Source organism: Scophthalmus maximus, chromosome 12 (genome assembly GCF_022379125.1).
Source record: "Scophthalmus maximus strain ysfricsl-2021 chromosome 12, ASM2237912v1, whole genome shotgun sequence".
Taxonomy (NCBI): domain Eukaryota; kingdom Metazoa; phylum Chordata; class Actinopteri; order Pleuronectiformes; family Scophthalmidae; genus Scophthalmus; species Scophthalmus maximus.
In genome coordinates, this window is record NC_061526.1 from 8,942,019 (window position 1) to 8,960,026 (window position 18,008).

General features: G+C 45.0%; 2 protein-coding genes across 2 annotated transcripts; one reads left to right on the forward strand and one right to left on the reverse strand.

Moving 5' to 3' along the window:
- The first annotated feature begins 293 nt into the window (after positions 1 to 293).
- On the forward strand, positions 294 to 7,044 carry LOC118284761. The gene is made up of 10 exons (XM_035607783.2): positions 294 to 513; positions 1,035 to 1,106; positions 2,978 to 3,096; positions 3,400 to 3,580; positions 4,315 to 4,347; positions 5,072 to 5,151; positions 5,305 to 5,398; positions 5,481 to 5,579; positions 5,836 to 6,006; positions 6,323 to 7,044. The coding sequence occupies exons 1-10, from the start codon at positions 483 to 485 to the stop codon at positions 6,469 to 6,471; spliced, it is 1,029 nt and encodes a 342-aa protein (XP_035463676.1). The 5' UTR covers positions 294 to 482; the 3' UTR covers positions 6,472 to 7,044.
- Positions 7,045 to 7,979: 935 nt separating this feature from the next.
- On the reverse strand, positions 7,980 to 17,574 carry abce1 (ATP-binding cassette, sub-family E (OABP), member 1). The gene is made up of 19 exons (XM_035606867.1): positions 17,416 to 17,574; positions 14,687 to 14,834; positions 14,504 to 14,589; positions 14,294 to 14,391; positions 13,743 to 13,860; positions 13,093 to 13,230; positions 12,926 to 12,995; positions 12,733 to 12,829; positions 12,549 to 12,638; positions 12,334 to 12,455; positions 11,421 to 11,545; positions 10,667 to 10,763; positions 10,465 to 10,524; positions 10,301 to 10,359; positions 9,720 to 9,830; positions 8,834 to 8,976; positions 8,622 to 8,744; positions 8,412 to 8,523; positions 7,980 to 8,303 (listed from the first exon to the last, which is right to left on the reverse strand). The coding sequence occupies exons 2-19, from the start codon at positions 14,787 to 14,789 to the stop codon at positions 8,256 to 8,258; spliced, it is 1,800 nt and encodes a 599-aa protein (XP_035462760.1). The 5' UTR covers positions 14,790 to 14,834; positions 17,416 to 17,574; the 3' UTR covers positions 7,980 to 8,255.
- Between the last annotated feature and the right edge of the window lie 434 nt (positions 17,575 to 18,008).

Consider the following 18,008-nt stretch of genomic DNA (forward strand, 5'->3'; position numbering starts at 1 on the left):
GCACTGAACACAATCAAAGGAGGAAGAGAGGCAGGAGGTGAAGAAGAGTGGGGGGGGGGGGGGGGGTGAGAGACACTGAGAGAGAACAGGTGGAGGGAGAGAGAGAGAGACAGAGAGAGAGACAGAGAGAGAGAGAGAGAGAGAGAGAGAGAGAGAGAGACAGAGAGAGAGACAGAGAGAGAGAGAGAGAGAGAGAGACAGAGAGAGAGAGAGAGAGAGAGAGAGAGAGAGAGAGAGAGAGAGAGACAGAGAGAGAGACAGAGAGAGAGAGAGAGAGAGAGAGACAGAGAGAGAGAGAGAGAGAGAGAGAAGCTGAGGGCTCAGAGAGAAGCCGTGAGAACAGAAGGCGAGCAACAGGGTCGTGGAGAGAAAAGGGAAGAAAGTAGAGAAAATTTAAAAAATAAAAGAGCAAGTTGGAAAAACAGTTAGATGATCGACTCTGAAAAACTAAACCAGAGAGAGAAAACAAAGTGGTGGTCACGATGAAGCTGTGGAGTCGCGTCTGCCTCCTCGGTGAGTTGAGCTCAACCTGCCGCGATGATGGTCCTTTGTATGAACAAGGAAAAGGGCGGAAGTCGCCTGAAAGGCAGATTTATTGATAAGTCAAAGCAGAAAAGAAAGAGAAACAGCAGAGGAGGAACTTTCCATCTAGAAGGACGTGTTTGTCTTTTCATTTATTCTACCTGGAATTGGCCGCATGTGCGTCACAACACGGGAAATATTCAGTTTTCATGTTTCTGTCTGCGGGCAAACAATTCATCTGTGGTTTTTATTTCATTCTATAAAGTCCGGTTTGTTAAACCATAGAAAATATGAAACTATGTGTAAATTAAATCCAAATTTTCTTGCTGATATACAATTTTTTTTGAATAAGCTTAAATTCCCAGATCACCAGATGTTAGAGGTCAGAGGTCACGATATATACAGAATAAATAACACTTTGATATTCCATGTGTCCTCTGCGTAACGTCACCTCCGACAGTGTTTTCAGGTTGCGTTTCTCCCTCCATTTTTTTTCTCTCCGTCCGTCCCAGTTCTCGCAGTCGCTGCGATGTCCCGAGGACAACGAGCAACTTCTGATTCACCGCGTGACAAGGAGAGTGAAGGTGAACCTGCTGTGGATCAGGACCAGGGTCCTGCCCTCTTCTGGAAGATCCTGTCCTGTCCTGAACTATAATGTCCTGTCCTGACCTATAGTGTCATATACTGTCCTGTCCTGGCCTATAGTGTCATATACTGTCCTGTCCTGACCTATAGTGTCATATACTGTCCTGTCCTGACCTATAGTGTCCTATACTGTCCTATACTGTACTATAGTGTTGTGTCCTGTCCTGTCCTTTAGTGTCCTGTCCTGAACTATACTGTCCTGTTCTGACCTATACTGTCCTGTCCTGAACTATACTGTCCTGTCCTGAACTATACTGTCCGGTCATGAACTATACTGTCCTGTCCTGACCTATACTGTCCTGTCCTGTCCTGAACTATAATGTCCTGTCCTGAACTATAATGTCCTGTCCTGAACTATACTGTCCTGTCCTATACTGTCCTGTTCTGACCTATACTGTCCTGTCCTGTCCTGACCTATAATGTCCTGTCCTGACCTATAATGTCCTGTCCTGACCTATAATGTCCTGTCCTGAACTATACTGTCCTGTTCTGACCTATACTGTCCTGTCCTGTCCTGACCTATACTCTCCTGTCCTGACCTATACTGTCCTGTCCTGTCCTATACTGTCCTGTCCTATAGTGTCCTGACCTATACTGTCCTGTCCTGTCCTATAGTGTCCTGTCCTGTCCTATACTGTCCTGTCCTGTCCTATACTGTCCTGTCCTATAGTGTCCTGACCTATACTGTCCTGTCCTGTCCTATAGTGTCCTGTCCTATAGTGTCCTGACCTATACTGTCCTGTCCTGTCCTGTCCTATAGTGTCCTGTCCTGTCCTGTCCTATACTGTCCTGTCCTATACTGTCCTGTCCTATAGTGTCCTGACCTATACTGTCCTGTCCTATAGTGTCCTGTCCTATACTGTCCTGTCCTATAGTGTCCTGACCTATACTGTCCTGTCCTGTCCTATAGTGTCCTGTCCTATACTGTCCTGTCCTGACCTATACTGTCCTGTCCTATAGTGTCCTGTCCTATACTGTCCTGTCCTGTCCTATAGTGTCCTGTCCTATACTGTCCTGTCCTGACCTATACTGTCCTGTCCTATAGTGTCCTGACCTATACTGTCCTGTCCTATAGTGTCCTGTCCTGTCCTATACTGTCCTGTCCTATAGTGTCCTGACCTATACTGTCCTGTCCTATACTGTCCTGTCCTGACCTATACTGTCCTGTCCTATAGTGTCCTGACCTATACTGTCCTGTCCTATAGTGTCCTGTCCTATACTGTCCTGTCCTATAGTGTCCTGACCTATACTGTCCTGTCCTATAGTGTCCTGTCCTATACTGTCCTGTCCTATAGTGTCCTGACCTATACTGTCCTGTCCTGTCCTATAGTGTCCTGTCCTGTCCTATACTGTCCTGTCCTATAGTGTCCTGACCTATACTGTCCTGTCCTATAGTGTCCTGTCCTATACTGTCCTGTCCTATAGTGTCCTGTCCTATACTGTCCTGTCCTGACCTATAGTGTCATATACTGTCCTGTCCTGACCTATAGTGTCCAGTCCTGTCCTGCTCCATACTGTCTTTTCCTATCCTGTATTGTCATGATCTATAGTTCAATATACTGTCCTGTCCTGTACTGTACGCTCCTGTCATGTCATGCAGTTTACTATCTTGTCTCGTCCTGCTGCTGCACTCTGAGTAGAACTGTCCCGTCCTTGTCCTAGACCGGACCGTCCCTGTCCCCTGTCCTGTCCTGAATGGTCGTGGCAGAGGCGGTGGCAGTGGCCACATCCTGCACATCTGTCCGCTGCTGCCGTTGAAAAAAACAAACATCTGGCTGATTCTCGTGTGTCTTCTCCGTGTCTGCCGCAGGTTCCTCTTCGCCCTCGACTCAGTCCCCGACGTCCGGCTTTTTGAATCGCACTGAAATGAACGGAACCCGCTCGACGCCGCCCGACCCAAAGACTCACATGTCCACCACAGTCAACACGGTCAGAGCTGGAGTTATACTCAGAGGGTTTTTGGGCGGGAACATGCTTATTCCCTTCTCTCAGGAAGTTAGAAAAATAGAGGGATTAGCCTAGCTTAGCATTAAAAGACTGGAAGCAGGGGGAAACGCGGACCGTGGCTCGCCTTTTGACACGATAAAGCAAAAAAAATGTATAAGCGTATTGCATCTCATTTTTTTCCGTGTGAACAGAAACTGAATAAAAAAAGCTGAGTTGCAATTTTTCAGATTAAAAAGTTACACCTTTGAACTCAATCTGTGATCTGCTGCTGACTTTCCTTCACAGACTTTGGGAGAACCCAGGAAGACGGACGCAGATGACCGCAGCAGTACGTTCAGGGCCACAGAGGAAGGCGCTGGCAGGACGTCGGCCCCGCCGCCGACCGCCGTTGTCGCCGTGACGGACGGTGCTGCCGTTGGCAGGACCACGGTTCCTATGGCAACAGCAGCGACCTCACCAATGCCAGGTACTTTGCAGTCACACGAGAGGCAGCTTCACAAGTTCCACGCCTCGGTTTCTCTTCCTGTGCGTCAGACCACAAGATCACACACTCACATTGTCTGGCTGCTGCTGCACAAGCGAACACGCACTCGAACACGCGGCTGCAAGGTCCCTAAGTCACATGCATTCTTAGATCTGGAGCAAAAAGAAAATAAAACATTAGAAAAGATTTTGATTAACATTTCACTCTTTTGTCTGAACAACAACAAAAAAAAAGCCTTTCTCTCAAATATGAGGATTCAGTGCTTTTCTTTGTCACGTCTGACAGTTACCAGAACATTTCCACAATCAAGAGGAATTCATTCATTCATTGACCACAATCAACAAACTAATTGCGAGTTGCACTCCTGAATGTGATGAAAAAACCCATTAGCGAATCAACAGAAAATGTGACTTTATCACAAAAATGTAAAGGCAGATTATCACCGTATAATAATAATAAGACCCAATTTGAAGTAGACATCGAAGAAGGTGTCATCGGCGTAAAAACAGTAGCTGCAACGCAGACACGGAAAAATAAATATTGGTCGTGAATACAGCTCAAAGCAGAGGTGTTGGTATTGATCCCTGTGGGACGCCTTTATTTGGATGGGACACTTCACTCTGTACATTTATTTGCGCCTCCCTTCTCCACTGGAGGGCATTATTGTGATGTCAGTGTATTAGTGTGAACACTCACCAGCTCCCCGTCTCTTATAGTGACGATTGAAGACAGGAGCAGTTTGTCATGGGGTAAGGAAGCTTTACTATTTACTTCAACCTTTTGAGCGGCACGTTCGACCGTATTCTATTCTGCTTTCCTTATTTCATTCTCTTCCCTGTAAGGCGGCTTTAACGTCGATGTCAGAATAAGAATATGCAGATGTCATAAATTTTCCTTTGATGCAATGTGCCTCTATGTGCTATGGAGGCCCAATTGTTCAATGGCACATACCTTAATACCTCAAAGTTAAAAATCGAATTATGCAAAATAAAGAATTTTCCTTTTTTTCTTCTAATTATATTTAATTTAATCAACAGATTATTTAAACTGAAGTAATTATAATTCAATGTTATTTCACCGTTCTTATCATTCATTCTTATTTCCACATTAACGAGGTTTTATTGAAGTACCTATTCATTTCATCAGAGGTGTTTTGTTTTAAAAAATACATCCGTTTTTGGTAATCAATTTTTTTTTCCTTAAGTTTCCTGAAGTCTCAGTTAAACTCTCACAGTAATATTGAACATGTTGGGCTTCATACCTCAATTGTTATCAACTGTATGTGTCAAATGAGTTTGTTTTCACTTTTTTCCAACTCTGAAATTCTTAGAATCGACACCTAAATCTATGCTTCCCTTCTCATTCATCCATTTGTTTGTGGGGCCGTTGATAATATCTGGGCACAAACGGGCCCCCGGGTGCAACCAGCTCTGCTAATAAAACTCAAAAAGCTCATTCTATCACCTTCTCCAGGTTACGTGATCCTGGTATTGATCATCTTGGTGATCATTGCGCTGTGTGTCATCCTCTACTTTCTCAGGAGAACCTCCAGGGTAGGATAACGAGATATAGAGAGTTATATATTTTTTTGGTTTCCTTCAAAATACACATGTCACGCTCACTTGTAGGATCATGTCACAATCAAGGTAGTTAACAGATGATCCCGTGTAACATACATTGGCCTGCTTGTTGGTTTGTTTGTCCAGACATACTCGTTTGACCTTCATCGTCCAAATCCAAACGTCAATCAATTCAGCGAACCAACCGGCACCTTTGAACCCGTCTACCTGGACGACCTCGGTGTGTATTTGTGTGCATGTGGTTGCATTAAAGTTAAGATAACTGTGTAAGGGACCATCCTGACTTGTGTGCTCTGGTTCAGATCAACCGGCCCCCAAGGATCAAGTGACCATCAGCGAACAGCCAGTGGCCAACGGCACAAGTCTTCAGTCAGAGGAAAAGGCCGGCAATGGAGAGAACGGTACGAAAGAAAACGCCTCTCCTGGCGACGCAGAACCCAACGTTTAGTATTACAAACATTTGGCCCAATGATTCCCTGATGGTGCGTTCAAACCAAACGCAAAGTATGGTATGGTGTCTATGATATCTCCAATGCCCCAGAGAACCTAGCATCTGCCCCTTTTCAAGTCTGGATCTTTTCAGTTGCACCATGACGACTTCACGTCATCACGTCTCACCTTGTCTTCTCCTCCTCCGTTCGGTTCCCCTCTCTCCAGCTGCACAGGAGTCGCCGGACGCAAACGGCCCGGAGACGTCGCCCACCGGCGACTCTGGAGCCTCGGGCGGCGACGACCCGGCTGACAAGACGTCCGACCCTTCGAGCTGCACAAACCTGTTCTTCGATGACACGGGGGAGACGCAGCAGAACGAAAACAACAACAACCCATGTGAGACTTGGACAAAAAGGGATAAAGACACTATATATATAAACACAGAAATATAAAAGGGGTATTCCAGAGATTGAGTGTTGAACTTCCATGACTCCGTGGGACTTGAACGACAGTTCTTGGTGGTGAAATGAATGTCAAACATTTGTTCAAAGGGACCTTTCATGGAGCTCGGTTCGCGGTTTCCCCTGTTTTGACCAAGATTTAGCTTTTAAAAAACCAAATGAACTCCCAACACGATCACGACCGACCTCTAGGCAACTGGACACGGATCTAAAATGTCCTTGTTATTCACGTGTCCTTTCTGTGTCTTCAGCGGTTTGTTCCAGTGATCCGTTCGTTGACGTCAACCTGGACGAGCCGGCGTGGTGCGACCAGCTCCTCGCCGCTCCTGAAGCGGCCTCCTCCGTCCTCCCCTTCTCTCCGTTCTCCTTCTCCTCCACCTCCTCCACCTCCTCCTCTTAGCACCTTCAGCGAGGAGCCCCGAGATCAAGGCGGAGGCAGGGGCCGGGTCTCTCAAACACCAGGACGTCCCATTCTTCCCGTGTCACTTCCCTTCTGCTGCCAGCTAGCTCGAATTGTTTGGGCCCAAACGGCGCATCGACCTCGAGCGAGCTGGAGGCGACTCGTCGTGGTGCGTGTGATGTGTTGTCCATTTCAAAGTGACAAGTGTACCGAGGTCATTGGATTTGAAACGGAGCTTTCTTTCTAAACCAATAAACAGTCAGCTCAGGTAGCCTGGATGAACCATTAGCTAGCTAACAAGTTAGCTGGATGACTCGGTTCTTTGTCACCTCCAACGGTTTTTGAGGAGAAGTGGCCCCCCGCCCCTCTTGACAGGCCCCCGACCCTGAACTAGATCCGGGTCCATTTTCTTTTGTCTCTTTGTGACACTCTTGTTCTGTCGCACGTCCCTTCGGCTGTTTTGTGTCGGGGGTCATGCATTTTGCCAGCAAACTCTTTTTAAAATCTGTCTTCTGTAACTCTGTGGTGTGACTCTGCAATTTCAGTGTTTCACAAATAAAACATTTAACATTTCTCATAAAGATTTTTTTAAAAAGTCAGTCCGCTAGTTTAAAATGTTCCTTTCTTTTCTCACCACGTATTGGTGTATTTTTATTTACATTCGCGTCTGTTGTCCTTGTGATGATTCTGCACCGATTCTCTTGATGTATCAAATCTTGATCAAAACTATCTCCTGGTGACTGGACAAGTTGTGACCTGGTGACTGGACAAGTTGTGACCTGGTGACTGGACAAGTTGTGACCTGGTGACTGGACAAGTTGTGACTTGGTGACTGGACAAGTTGTGACTTGGTGACTGGACAAGTTGTGACCTGGTGACTGGACAAGTTGTGACCTGGTGACTGGACAAGTTGTGACCTGGTGACTGGACAAGTTGTGACCTGGTGACTGGACAAGTTGTGACCTGGTGACTGGACAAGTTGTGACTTGGTGACTGGACAAGTTGTGACCTGGTGACTGGACAAGTTGTGACCTGGTGACTGGACAAGTTGTGACTTGGTGACTGGACAAGTTGTGACCTGGTGACTGGACAAGTTGTGACCTGGTGACTGGACAAGTCCGACCGGACGTCGAACTCACCTGCGGCTCCAGGTACTTCACGACTGTACCACTGCCGTAGCACACCATCTCCACAAGGGCACGTTCAATCCCAATGGGACGGTACTACGCACTTTATTTAACTCCAACTCCTTTAACTAACTTAGTTTCTACATCTTAATCTAATTTGTCACAGGCCAATTCAAACTTCAACATTTTAAATTTACACTTACCAGTCTCCAATGTATGAGGAATCCTGTTCGCCAGACGTAAAGGAATAATTGAAGGAGTGGATGCTGAGACATTAGGTGCTAGGTTTTTGTTTTTTTCAACTGTCTTAATGCGTCTCGTTCTCTACCTCCTTATATATCCAGAAACAGACAACAAATGAAGGGAGAAACGACTGTGGAATAACGTCTCATCAGTTTATTACCATTTGTTGTAAATGCATGAGTTCACATACGCTGCTTTGTGTTCCACAATGTCAATTCAGTTGATTCAATTGACACCCTATGCAATGCACCTTTTAACGTTTCCACAACATCGCTGACCATTGAACGTAGCCTAGTACATGATGGCTGATGTTATTTATGATTTGAGCATATGTGCTGTTGGTTGGATGAGCCCGCATGATGGCTGGTGGGAGGGGGTAGGCAGGAAGTCCGAGTTGGTCACAGGAAGGTTGTCTTAGTCGTCCAGGAAGAAATAGTTTCCACTCTTCTTCTGTTCAGTGTCCTGAGAGGAACAAAGGGGCAAAGGTCAGAGTGTACAGAACATCACGTGGTAAATCCGCAGAGAAGAATTAATAATATGTTGTGACAACATCATCAGATCTGTAAACACCTTGATGGAGTTGAGCTTGTTGATGCGCGGCCGGAAGTTGTTCGGGTCTCTTCTGAACGTGATTTCCAGCAGCGACAGGAACCGGTTCATTCCCGCCAACAGACTCTGAGGCCTGACGAAGAAAAGAGAATGAGTTCATTTAATTGTACAGTTGATGTTTTTGAGCGTTTAAAACAAAACAACAGCAACGAACACGGTTCCGTGTCTTACGTGTTCGCTGCCGTGCTCCTGGAGGGAATCCCGTCAAAGACGATGACTCTGTCGGCCAGGTAGGTCGCCATGATGAAGTCGTGCTCCACCACGAACGCCGTCTTCTTGGCGTGGAGGATGTACCTGTGGGACAGAGGGCGAGCGGGGTGAGGAGGAGGACGGGTGGGAGCTGCAGGGGTTCGTATAGAAAGAGTGAAAGAATGGCGTCGGACCTTTTGATGACCCTGGCGGCCATCAACCTCTGCTCCGAGTCCAGGTAGGCCGAGGGTTCGTCGATCAGATAAACGTCCGCCGGTTTCCCCAAACACAGAGTGAGGGCGACTCGCTGCAGCTCGCCACCAGACAGGTTCTGCACCTGGAGGGGGGGAGAGAGAGACAGAGAGGGGTGGAGGGGTTAGTTTCCCTCCATCACCAAATAGAAACATTGATTTCTTATCGTGATCAATGAGGAGCTTCGCGCGTGTTTCCTGTACGAATCGACATCCCGACAAACTAAAATGTATATATACAAATCATAGACATGACTGCTCCTCTGGTGTGAAGCCAGATCCTCTGTATCGCCCCCTGGTGTCTGGCTGCAGTACAGCACAGGTCATAAACCCTGCACCCATCCATGTTAGCACATGGACCAAAGTTTAAATGAAGGTTTCCCAAAGATGGTTTCTGTCATTTCAGGTCGTGTGTTCATGTTTCTGAACAGTTTTTTTTTTTTGATGCTATAAAAATGGGCGGAGATGTCATGATTGACAGCTGGTGAAGGGGCGGGGCCTAGAACTTTTCAGAGCGGAATATTTGTTTGTGAGCTTGAAGGTTTAAAAATTAAACGTGTTGAACGAACATGGATGTGGACAATGTTAGTTTTAAAAAAAAACAACATAAAAATTAACATTGGTTCAACTCACAGGAGACATCTAATATTGATTATCGGGAAAAATAGTAAAATGAACTGTTGGATGGAAACAGTGTTTGTGTGACAGTGACTCTTGTTGCTGCCCGTCGCGACTACGAGACTTCAAAATAAAAGTCTGGTTCTCTCCATCAAGACATTCGACTGTTGCTAAGAGACACATGGTGTGTGTGTGTGTGTTCTTGTCTTACGTCCTGGTCGATGATGCTCTCGATCTGCATCGGCTTCATGACGTCGGTGATGAACTGTGGGTGAGTGTAGGCGTCCCGGATCTTCTCGTGCAGCAGCGCACGGACGCTTCCCTGCGACACAAACACACAAACCGCCTCAACTTCACAGAGTCGTTTCTCTCCGAGGTTTCACCAGCGAGTAGAAGACGACTAAATTAAAACATGGGCAACAACTTTGAGATTAATCGTTATTTAAGCAGCTCTGAAGCTTCATTATCTGTGAATCTTGCCCAAATGATAAATCACTTCTAATTTTCAATTTTTTTTTTTACACACTTTGGATCGTTAGAAGTCATTAATCTTTCAGAAACAAATATTGTTGAAACGAGTTTGAAATGATTCGCTTCTGGACTGAAAATATTGAATTTAAACACGTAATTTCAGTTTGTGTCAAATAAAAAGTGACTGACAACATATTGATAATAGGTCACTAATCAGCTGGAGTTTCCTGTGATGGATTAAGTTGCTCTTTAATAAAAGGAAGGAGTCAAAAATTCTGCTCGTTGTGCGATCGTGAAAAACGTTGTGGCTGCTGAACGCACCTTGAACTTGGGGCTGATGGTCTGAGGCTTGTAGCTGACGTTCAGGGTAGGAACGTCGCCTGGAAGAGAGAGAGAGCGTCAGAGTCTGTGTGTGTGTGTGTGTATGTTACTGTGTGCGAGTGTGTGTAACTGTGTGTGTGTGTGTGTGTGTGTGTGACGCTCACCTCCCCCGTCGGCTTTGAGGCCTCCAGCCAACATCCTGATGAAGGTCGTCTTCCCCGTGCCTGCACACGCACAAACACAACACACACGTTTTCACATTTCGCCATGTTGCAGCATTTATTCAAAATAATAATAATAATAATAATTTCCCTCTCAGATAAGGAAATCTTTCATATCTCACTGACACAAGTTTACTTCACCCACCGTTCTCTCCCAACATCACCATGATCTCAGAGTCGGTGAACTCTCCCGCTTTGATCTCCAGCGTGAAATCGCCCAGCGTCTTCCCCATGTCCGGATACTGACAAGGAGAAAAACATAATACAGAAGATCAAACTACAGCGTGATCACAACTGTTCTGTTTTCATGTTGACGGAACGGCTTCTTCTGTAGTTCATCAACATGAAACTGTCTTTCACTGACGCCGTCTGTATCTGCGTTTCCTGTTGCTGAAAGAGAAAACACGTTTTACCCCAAAAATTCAAGGTTTATTTTCTGCATTCAAGTTCCTTGTTTGTGTTTTATTTTCATTCATAGTTATCTATAGTGAGGTTATGGTTGAACTGTAAAATATCAGGCCTTGATTACATTTCTTTGCCATAAGGGTTCAATAACGATGTCTTAGGAAAACATTGGCAATTTTTTTTCACATGAAAGTTGACATTTTTACTCCAACATATTGGGGCTGCAACTAACAATTATTTCATTATTTTCTAGATGAATCCATCATTTGTTTGGTTCATAATATGGTGAAAAATGTTAATTGTGTTTCCCCAGAACCACAATATGATGTTTTGTTTTGTCCATACACCAAAGATATTCAGTTTCCTTCATAAAATCTACATGAACCAATTAATCAATTATCAAAACATTCGGCGATTAATTTAGTCGTCTTTAGTTGAATAATCATGAGTACGAGCAGATCAGAGACGTAACCAGGGGAAGAGGAGCAACAGACCTGATAGTGTCGGAGTCGCTTCACTTCCTCCTCGTTCGCCGTCTCCGCCACTTTGAAGACCAGCGAGGTCTCGCGGAACCGGAGGTTCTCCGTGGGAACGTAACCGTCCAGGAAGATGTTGATGCCTGCGGGAAAAAGGAGGGAGGAGAAGAACGAGTGATGAGGAGGAAGAAGAGAGAATCTGTGCTGGAAATAATGTTTACTATTGCTATGGAAACAGAATTTGGGAGACGTCCGGGTCTGAAACTCGATTAAAATCCATTAACAGTTAATTTACCGTCCTGTTAATTATGATGGTCGATTGTAAAAATAAAAAAAAATGTGTCAAATCTTTTCAGGGTCCAGTACTTTTAATATTTGAGCTTTGTTTTTATGTAATTTGATATGTAACCGACCTGTGACAACGCGGTGTTCAACGCTCATCAGCTTCAGCGACATTGCATGATAACCAATATATGAAATGTTTTATTGACACCAAGTCCTCATTATTGTTTGGACTAAAAATTCCTTTCCTGACAATTTTTTACTCCAATGGTCCAAAACCTAAAAATGTTCAGATCACATAATTAATAACTTCATAATAGAGTTTACAGTTAAAACTAAACTTTTATTTTGAAAGTCTAAAGTTTTGAATTTAGATTTTATAATTTAAATTTTTAATAACTTCCTGTCGTCACCAGGCAACGACTCCAGCTTCATACTTAACATACAGAAATTATATTCATATAAATGTTTTCATCCAACAAATAACGGGGTTTCCCCAAAATATCGAGCATTCTAAAGAAATAAACGTTTTCGTTTTGCCATTTTTTATTTTATTATATCACGCTGGTCACGTGAATTGTGCTACGTTTATGTGTGTGTGTGTGTGTGTGTGTGTGTGTGTGTGTGTGTGTGTGTGTGTGTGTGTTACCCTCTCGGACGCTGAAGGGCATAGTGACGACGCCGTAGGCACTCGGGACTCCGTACAGGCAGCAGATGAAGTCGGACAGGTAGTCCAACACACTCAGGTCGTGTTCCACCACAATGATGTACCTTGAATAAACACACACACATACATTCTTTCATGATACAGTTAAAAGAATCATAAATAACGTCAACAGAGCCAATAATCATGTATGTTGTTACCTGTCCGGGGTGATGAGCGAACGGATGGTGATGGCGGCCTTCAACCTCTGTTTCACGTCCAGATAACTGGACGGTTCGTCAAACATGAAACTGCAGCGGAGACACAGTGAACACAGTCGTCAGTGTGTGTGTGTGTCTGTTTGTGTGTCAGTCAGTGTGTGTGTGTGTGTGTGTGTTTCCTCACATGTCGGCCCTCTGGATGCAGACGACGGCGCAGGCGAACCTCTGCAGCTCTCCTCCCGACAGATCCTCCACGTTCCTCTCCCGCAGGTGAGTCAGATCTGCTCAGCAAAAAAAAAAACACACACACAAATCATTAATGAGTTTTCACAAAAACTTCCCTCGTGTGTGTGTGTGTGTGTGTGTGTGTGTGTTACCTAGCTGTTTACAGACGATGGTCTGCGTGTCCGTGTCGTCCTTCCTACCCAGGATGGAGCCGACTGACCCCTGCAGGCAGACGTGGAGAATTACAACTAAAACCCGCACTCGCTTCACTCACGACGACCGCCCAGCGTGCCGAGTGTCCGCCCCCGACCCCTCTTACCTTCACCGTCTTGGGGATCTGGTCGACGTACTGGGGCTTGACGATGGCCCGCAGGTCGTCTTCCAGGATCTTGGTGAAGTAGTTCTGCAGCTCGGAGCCTCGGAAGTACGTCAGGATCTCCTGCCAGTCGGGAGGATTCTGGGAAGAAGAGGAGGAGGAAAGGTCCACGGGTCATGATTATTGTTTACTATTACATTTTAAATAATCTGGTTAATCTTCAATCACTGAATTTGTTTCATGGTTTTTTATCTGATGTGAAACACTCGAAGATTGTAATACAACTTTTGTTTTAATTTGTTTTGTTTTTTTGTGTTGTTTTTAAAGTAAAGTGTCTGAGTATTATGAAAAGCGCTCTATAAAAATAAAATGAATTATTATTTATTATTTTAACTAACATCCGTTGAATGACTGTGAAGAGGAGAATCACGTTGTAGTAACCTTAGTTACAGGATATTTTTGAACAATATGTCAAACGTCGTTTTCAGTTGAAGTCATAAATCGGTTGGAGGTGAAGATTAACGTCCGTCATATTCACAACGCGGAGACAACTGCAGCCGCATCTTATCTCACCGACACAGCGGCGACCGCACACACAACGTATCGTAACACACACACCACATGACAGTAGCGTGACTGTGCTTCACACTCACATCGAACTTCCCCAGGTTGGGTTTCTGTTTTCCAGCCAGGATCTTCAGCGCTGTGGATTTCCCGATACCGTTGGTCCCCACGAGCCCCAGAACCTCACCGGGCCGCGGGATAGGCAGCCTACACACACACACACACACACACACACACACACACACACACACACACACACACACACACACACACACACACACACACACACACACACACACACACACACACACACACACACACACACACACACACACACACACACACACACACACACACACACACACACACACCCACCCTTCAGAGTTACTCATCTCTATACAGACGACTTCAAAAACATAAATGGTTCTGTTATTCAGGAATAACGTGGAACATAGTTCATCGATTAGTAATCGCCAACTATTTTGATAATCGATGAATCAGTTCAAGTAGTTTTTATGCTTCTCTGTGACAGTAAACTGAATATCTTTGGTGTGTGGACAAAACAATACATCATCTTGGGGGTTTTATGAAAAACGAGCTATACAAGCAACAGGTGATCAGATCAGCACACGTCTCGTACCGGTGCAGTTTGAAGGAGTTGGCGCAGTATCTGTGTGTGGTTTCCTTCTCCAGGTTGCTGGGCAGGTTGACGATCGACAACGCTCCGAACGGACATTTCTACGACGACAAAAGACAACGACATCATCCCCAGTTCTGTGTTTTCATCTGATTTTCATAGAGAAACATAACAATGACATGAGCCTGTAGTATTATATATATATATTTTTACCTTGATGCAGATTCCGCAGCCTATACACAGAGACTCGGAGATCCACACGATCTTACTCTGCGGCGTCACCTCGATACACAGCTTCCCTGCGCACACACGCACATTTTTTTAAACACACCAGTTCATATTTACCGTGTACAAGCTCGTTGTCACATTATCATCAGGGCGGAACGCGCCGCTCACCCATTCGGACCACGGGGCAGCTCTTCTTGCACTCTTGGCGACATTTCTTCGGTTTGCACTTGTCGTGGTTGACGATGGCGATCCTGGTGTTCTTGTCCGCCATGACGGAGGCACAGGGCTGGAACCACGGACGCTAGCACCAGAGGAGCTGAGAGAGGAGGAGAGGAAGATAAAAATATTATCATCAGGTTTGTTCACTGTGGTTGACCTTGAGCAAACAGGAGAGAAAGAAGCAGAAAAGCATGGAGGTGAATCTCTTCGTTCAATTATCAGCGCGGAAAAAAATCTTATCGCGATAATCGTTTTCATATATATCGATATATATCACGATATAAGTCAAATCACTATTTCTATCAAGCTTACAGGTTGTGACGGGAAGATATCACAAAATTTACATATGGTTTAAATATTATTTATTTCCTGTGAGAAGTTGAACATGACAAATGTACTGTAGGACATTATACGACAGCTGCTACAAATGCCTCGTGTCCGACGGGACGTTTTCTTCGGTGGCGCTGTCGCTCGAGTAAACATTTCCCGTCGTCATTTTCTGTTTCACGTCGCTCTCACTCCTGACGGACGGATGTGCGTCAACCTAACTTGACGTGGCTGCAACTCTATTCCAGCAACGTGAGTGGTTCGGCACGGTGCTGATCAAATTATAATTGGCTGTTTGTGTCGTCTGTCAAAACATGGACGGAATTCTATCGAGTTATATCAACCGTGTCTCATGTTTCTATTGAGGAAAAGCTATTTTGTGATATTTATCGTTTTATCGCCGATAAATATTAAGCGATAACAGAGAAAACAACAGATTAAGCGACAATGAAGACAAACGACAGATTAAGCGACAATGAAGACAAACGACAGATTAAGCGATAATGAAGACAAACGACAGATTAAGCGATAATGGGGGGAAAAGACAGATTAAGCGATAATGGGGGGGAAAGACAGATTAAGCGATAATGGGGGAAAACGACAGATTAAGCGATAATGAAGACAAACGACAGATTAAGCGATAATGAAGACAAACGACAGATTAAGCGATAATGGGGGAAAACGACAGATTAAGCGATAATGAAGACAAACGACAGATTAAGCGATAATGAAGACAAACGACAGATTAAGCGATAATGAAGACAAACGACAGATTAAGCGATAATGAAGACAAACGACAGATTAAGCGATAATGAAGACAAACGACAGATTAAGCGATAATGAAGACAAACGACAGATTAAGCGACAATGAAGACAAACGACAGATTAAGCGACAATGAAGACAAACGACAGATTAAGCGATAATGGGGGAAAACGACAGATTAAGCGATAATGGGGGAAAACGACAGATTAAGCGATAATGGGGACAAACGACAGATTAAGCGATAATGGGGAAAAACGACAGATTAAGCGATAATGGGGAAAAACGACAGATTAAGCGATAATGAAGACAAACGACAGATTAAGCGATAATGAAGACAAACGACAGATTAAGCGATAATGGGGAAAAACGACAGATTAAGCGATAATGAAGACAAACGACAGATTAAGCGATAATGAAGACAAACGACAGATTAAGCGATAATGAAGACAAACGACAGATTAAGCGATAATGAAGACAAACGACAGATTAAGCGATAATGAAGACAAACGACAGATTAAGCGATAATGAAGACAAACGACAGATTAAGCGATAATGAAGACAAACGACAGATTAAGCGATAATGAAGACAAACGACAGATTAAGCGACAATGAAGACAAACGACAGATTAAGCGACAATGAAGACAAACGACTGGTGGTCGGTCATGTTGGAAGGTTCTGTGATTCAAACTTTAGTTCTGTTGAGTTGACTTTTGACACAAGTATCGGTCTTCGGTCGGTATCGGCCCGGGAGAAGCCACATCGGTCCAGGGACCAGCGGCGGGACAGTGAGCTCACAGCTGCTGAAGCAACACGTCCACTCCGGACCCACAGTTCACTGAAGGCCTCCACACATCCGCCAGCTGCAGAGACGCGTGACTCACACCAGGGTCCGTTTAAAAATCTCTCCTTTTTAACGCCCGGACCTACGTCACGTCGCTGGGCGTTTAAACACCCGGTGGTGTGGCTGTGTTGTATTAAATACAACCCGTGTTTCAGACGTGAGCGTAGAAGAGGAGAGCCGGATGAAAGATGAATACAGATGAAGATTGTCACTTCGGGTTAGTTTGTAATCTCCCTCGACATCCCCGCCCCGCAGGCACGTCGCGCGACGAGGCGACCGACGTCAAGTGGCATTTGTCCTGAAATAACCCGCAGGTATTTGAGTCACCGTTACGCCGAATTCATCTTAAGATCCCAGCGATGGACGAAACATCTTTAAATGTCCGCTCGAGTGAACATCATTCAATCAGAGGCGAGAGGAACCGTTAAATCGGAGAACATGTGACGGGAGTCCGGAGCTAACCGCGTCTTCTCGGGGCCCGTGTGTCACTATAACAACAGCCGTGTTTTGGAGCAGAAATGACGGTGTAAAAAACGATCGACCAGCCGGAGCCGGAGCTTGAACGCACCCGGTTAAAAACCACGAGCTCCGGAGGCTCCGACCCGGGAGCTAACCTCGTTAGCCGCGGAGGCCCCGGCACTTTTTTCGACATGACAGCTGCTTTGCTAACTGAACGTCCCGGTCCCCGCCTCGACACGAGCCCGGGGAACCGCGACGGAACCCGGGGGCGAAGGAGACACACTCACCGGTCGTCGGCCCCGAAGTAAACAGCCGATGAACGGAGGTGAAGACACCAGAAGAAACTTCTTTTCTCCTCCGCCGCTGCAACGTGTTCGTCTCCAGTGGAAACCGGCTCGCCAAGATGGCGGCGGGAGGAGACGCACACTGGAGCGTGCGACGTGAGCGGGGTACGTCATCAAAAAGCGACACCCTTCCCAGGCCTTAAAAAAAGAAAGAAGTATTGAACAAAGATCATATACAGAATATTTGGCATTGGGGTCTTAGTATGAACCCTTACAAAAACATTCAAAGCACATAAGGAGACATTATACAAGTGTCAAAAAAATAGCAAATTAATAATATGCAAAATAAATCATGATAAATAAAAATAAAAATAACATAAATAATAATAATAACAATAATAATAATTGTATTTATATAGGACCTTTCAGAAGTAGCTTCACAAAGTGCTTTCACGAAAACATACAAATCACAGACAATTAAAATCAGCATTCCAACAATAATACGGTTCTGATGTCCTATATCTGCATAAAACAAAAATATATAAAAAGACGATATAAAAAGACGACATCACATGAAAGCAAGTCTATAGAAATGG